The sequence below is a fragment of the Acanthisitta chloris genome, unplaced genomic scaffold, assembly GCF_000695815.1.
Source record: "Acanthisitta chloris isolate BGI_N310 unplaced genomic scaffold, ASM69581v1 scaffold46043, whole genome shotgun sequence".
Taxonomy (NCBI): Eukaryota; Metazoa; Chordata; class Aves; order Passeriformes; family Acanthisittidae; genus Acanthisitta; species Acanthisitta chloris.
In genome coordinates this window covers 1,167-6,313 of record NW_008667412.1, presented here as the reverse complement: position 1 = coordinate 6,313, position 5,147 = coordinate 1,167, and the positions used below count along the sequence as shown (strand labels likewise).

At 47.4% G+C, this 5,147-nt stretch overlaps 1 protein-coding gene across 1 annotated transcript; it reads left to right on the top strand.

Moving 5' to 3' along the window:
• Positions 1 to 57: 57 nt before the first annotated feature.
• On the top strand, positions 58 to 2,067 carry LOC103800113 (40S ribosomal protein S27-like). The gene is made up of 3 exons (XM_009072476.1): positions 58 to 193; positions 995 to 1,105; positions 2,039 to 2,067. Exons 1-3 carry the CDS (start codon positions 58 to 60, stop codon positions 2,065 to 2,067), a joined length of 276 nt encoding a protein of 91 aa, XP_009070724.1.
• Positions 2,068 to 5,147: the final 3,080 nt, after the last annotated feature.

Below are 5,147 nucleotides of genomic sequence, written 5' to 3'. Positions count from 1 at the left end.
GCCTCGCCGCACCCCACGGGCATCTCGGTTCCTGTCCGGCCCGAGACGTAACGCGCGATGTGCTTCTCCTCTCACCCCACGCAGCTGGCCAAGGACCTCGTGCACCCCTCCTTGGAGGACGAGAAGAGAAAGCACAAAAAGAAACGTCTTGTGCAGAGCCCGAACTCCTACTTCATGGACGTGAAGTGTCCAGGTAAGTATTCAGGAGGTTTGTACCTTACTAATTACCAGAATTAATTTTGGATGTTGTTCGTCTTCACAAAACGGCTGATGGTTAATTCTTTTTTCCTCTAAGTTGGGTTTAGTAGAGAAAAAGGTTTGTCTACTGTTTGGGTTAACAGTAAAAGTGTTTTCAGTCTTTTTCAAAGGTTAATTTAAACAATCAGCTTTGTATTTTCTGAAGCAAAGCATTGAAAATTCCTTTTTAAAGCCACGTGTGAGTGATTTTAGTTTTTCTAAAGTCATGGGATACAGAAGTGCTGCACAGTTACTCTGCGCAAGTCTTCTCATGTAAACATCACGTTAGCTTTAGGGAATGCAGCCAGGCATGAGCCTTCCCTGCAGCAATGATTAATCAGCAAGCAAACGCAGACTGAACAGCAGTGTTTGTGCTGGGTGCCAGGCTCGGTGCCAGCACTGCTCTGGTACAAGTCAAACACTTCTCCAGGGGTGAGCTCTGCTGCTCAGCCCAGGCTGACCCAGAACTGCAGGACTTGTGTGCAGGAGACAGGCCAGAGGACAGCAGGGGCTGTCAGCTCAGGCTCTGCTGATTTGCACACGAGGAGTCCCAACAGTTTTAGTTTTGCTTTCCTACGAATGGGAGTAAAAGTCCTTAAGACCACAACAATCATTTGATTCCTTGCACTCGGTACACTGTGTCATGAAATAGAGATGCACTTTTGGACAAGGGTATTTCAAGTGATTCAGTTACACATACAATTAAAAGATCATGCTAAAAATACCCAATGGAAAGTTTGATAATGCTGTTTTCCAGGATGCTACAAGATCACCACCGTGTTCAGCCATGCTCAGACAGTAGTTCTGTGTGTAGGATGCTCAACTGTCTTGTGTCAGCCTACAGGGGGCAAAGCCAGGCTCACAGAAGGTGAGACAGCCTAAGTACTGCACCTCCACAAGTGCATTTTATAGCCTGCAAATGTTACAGCTTTGGTTTTGGACACTGACACTGCAAACTGCATGGAGTTGCCTGTTAAAACACTGTTCATGGGCCCTGATTTGCTGCTTTTTCTCCAGATTCTTGTCCGTAAGTGGCTGTACAGATAGGCCAGGCAGCTGGACAGCTACACTGCGATCCAATGCACTTCCCTCTAGGTGCCTTGACTTGTCATTCCCTTTAGCTTGTGCAGTGCATGCTCTTGGACTCTGGGCTACCTTGGCAGTGTTGGAAAGCACCCCTGAAGGAGCAGGGTGCTCCTGCCAGGCTGCAGGGATCTGTGCCACTGCTGCTCCGCAGCAGCTTGTTCTGAAGCAGGAGCACTGTAAGGCACTTCCCTGGCTCCTGGTACTTACTAAAATCTGCTTTGTGGAAATTGTAGGGTGCAAATAACCCCTGATGATTGTAACACTAGTATCTTGAAATGCCACCCAGTGTCTAGGGTATCTGAAGAGCAGAGGAAATACCACAGGGTTCAAAAAAATTGAAAACTAAGCCAGATTTTGTTCAGTTTGTGTTTAAAGCACAGAAGGTGACACAGAGCAGTGCTTATGCCATGGGCTGTACACAGGTGGTGTGTGTGTGAGGACACAACACCTGAAGGAAGGCTGCTGAGCACTGAGGAGCAGCAGCACACCTAGCAGCTGCTTCAGTTTGGTGTTTGTGTCACTAGGGGATGGAGCAGTAGACTGAAATTTTAAAGGACACCTGGAAGAAAAGAAATTGTACACTATAGCCTTATTTTAAGCTGAATTAGGACAGCTCTGTTTTGTGGCTGAGCCAGAGAAGATTAAAGTGCTAAATCTTAGCCTCTTGTGCCACATGAAATCTAACTGTGCTGTGTCTCGTGTGATTCCTTTGCAGGCTGCTCGTTTAGGAGGAAGCAGCACTGAACACTTAGCACGTAGCTCTGTTCCTGTGTTCCTGAAAGCCTTACCAGTTTGGAAATGCCTGTTAGTACAACAATGCAATCACCACTGATCTGTAAAAATCACATGCTCTGCTGGCTAATCTGCTGAAATCTCTTTTCAATAAATGATTTGAAGTGCAAGTTTTTCCTGTGAGTTTGCAGCAGCTGAGCTCTACTTTTACAGTTTCACTTCTAAACAGTGGTAAAACCCTTGGGCTTGCTGCATCCTCCTCCTTGTTAACCTTAACTGTAGCAGCACAATGCCCATGGTGACAGAAACAGCTTCAGGAACACACTGTGTGCATTTTGTTACTGCAGCTACCCCAACTGCAAGGGCTGCAAAACCCTGACCCCCTTAAAACGGCTCCTTCGCTTTGGGTGTCGCGTCGAGTGACGCAGTGACAAACACAACGTTCCTCACCTGTGCTCAGTGCTGTCTCTGGAGCACATCTTCCCCTCCCTCTGCTGCTCTCTCGAGCCTGTGTTTGCAGAGCACTGGGAGGGCTGGAGCAGAGGCAGGTGGTGATGGAGCCATGCAGAGCACTGGGAGGGCTGGAGCAGAGGCAGGTGGTGATGGAGCCATGCAGAGCACTGGGAGGGCTGGAGCAGAGGCAGGTGGTGATGGAGCCATGCAGAGCACTGGGAGGGCTGGAGCAGAGGCAGGTGGTGATGGAGCCATGCAGAGCACTGGGAGGGCTGGAGCAGAGGCAGGTGGTGATGGAGCCATGCAGAGCACTGGGAGGGCTGGAGCAGAGGCAGGTGGTGATGGAGCCATGCAGAGCACGGGCTGGAGCGGAGAGGCTGGTGGTGAAGGAGCCATGCAGAGCACTGGGAGGGCTGGAGCAGAGGCAGGTGGTGCATCAGCAGCAGGAAGGGATCAAGCTGCAGTGAGAGCTGTGAACAGCCATTAAACACCAGGTACAGCAAACCCACATGTTTCCACTGTTCAATACTGACATTACAGAGTCACCTTCTCACACTAAGGAAACAAACTGAATTAGTTTTCACAAACCATGCCTTTCTAAATGGCTGGTAAAAATGGGTTTGGCTTTTAACCATGAGAAAACAAACAAAATCTTATGTGTATCTCATTTTACCAACTAATAGCTCAAGTTATGTATTGACATCTCTGTCGACCAACCAGGTGTCCTGGTGAGCTAATTATTGTTGGGAGCTTCTATTTAACCAGTAAACGTTTTAGGACTTTTAAAACTTGTCAATAAAAAACCCCAAAGAACTAAGCTGACGTTAAAATTGGTTGCACTTACAAGGTAAGTTTATTTCAGCTCTTTCCAACAGTGAACACCTGTAATCACCAGATGCAGAACACAGGTGTTTGGTGCAGAAACAGCTGATCCAGTGAGTGCACAGGCCTTTTAACAAGAGCAGTTCTGTGCTAGTGCCATAATGTGTTCTCACAATGGTCAACTCATAAGCAGGTGTACCACGAGAGCATCAAACAGCTGCGTTTGGAACAAGGACCAGAGCAGCAGCATTAATTCACTTGTGACACAAATACATACGCTAGTGAGTGGAACTTGTTTCTTTCAAGTATGCAAAATGGTTCAAAATAAAAATGCCATCTGCAAAACACATCTATCACACAAGTATGTTATTAAGCCTAAAGTAAGTGTTACTTTTCAGACTCTATATTTGGAACATTGCATTTGGCCGATTGCTGTTCCTGTGTTCTTCAACATGAGAACAACTCAGAACTTCTCATTCCCGTGTAAAACAACATTGACTTCTGCTGCTGCACGGTCACCAGCCAGAGGTGCTCCAGACCGAAGGGAATGGTTTCTACTGCAAAGGATTCTCACCTCCAGAACTCCTGTGCTGGAACTGTCAGACTACATCGAAGGCTTCGGTGGAAGAGTAGGCACATTCCTGCCTGACCAGTGACAGCTCGTTCAGAGCCTTCTCTCTCGTCTTTACTGATGGATATTCGTGAGATAAAGACAACACGTGAGCCAAGAATGAAAAAGTTAAGTTTTGCTGAGTGGGCCAGAAAACTCAAGCAAACAGTTTAGTTACAAGCTTTTAGTTTTAAGGCACAAGAGTGATTGTAATTATGAAGAGTAGACTAAACCAGTCCTAGTAGCTTCCATTAAAAATGCAGGTACAACACTGACCCCTCAAAATATCAGATACTCTGGTTTGACAGGCTTGGGTAATAAGAGTTGCCAGAGTCACACTGGAACAGATGACAATATGCTGTTCCATCACACGGCAGGGAGCAACCAGGAATACTAAAAGCACTAACCTGGGAAAGAGGCAGGTAAGGCTATCTTCTCCCAGCTCTTATCCAAGACACCTTGCTCCTTAAACTCAGAGAAGCAGAGCTGCTAAACAGTGCAGGAAGGTAAGTACCAAAACCTTTCCTGAAAGATCCTTTATTTTGTCACAGCCTGGAAGTACCTTGTGATTAGCTGCAGGGAAGGGAGGTGGGGGTAAATCTTGGTGATGATGGAGACCTTCCATGCCATTGTGGAATACATAAAATGGACATTTCACATGTAATTACATTCCTATAGTAAAAGTGGAGATCAGAAAATCTCCCGGCTCAAGTCCTGTATCCAGCTTTGGGCCCTCACTGCAAGGAAGCCAAGGTGCTACAGCATGTCCAGAGAAGGGCAGAGCAGTGGGGGTCAGAGGGTAAGGCCTGTGAGGAGTGTTCGAGGAGCTGGGGGTGTTTAGCCTGGAGAAAAGGAGGCTCAGAGGTGAACTTACCACTCTATAGTTCCCTGACAGGAGGCTGTAGCCAGATGGGAGTTGGTGTCTTCTCTCAGCTAACAAGCAATAGGACAGGAGGACACAGCCTCGAGCTGTACACTGGGAGGCTCAGGATGGACAGCAGGAAGAATTCTCTACTGAAAGGCTGGTTGAGCATTGGACAGGCTACCCAGGGGGTGATGAAGTCACCATCCCTGCACGTGTTCAGGAACCAGCTGGATGTGGTGCTCAGTGCTGTGGCCCAGGTGCTTAGGTGGTGCTGAGCAAGAGGCTGAACTCGGTGGTCCTTTACAGCCTAAATGATTCCATGAAAATGCTCATCTGGAACAT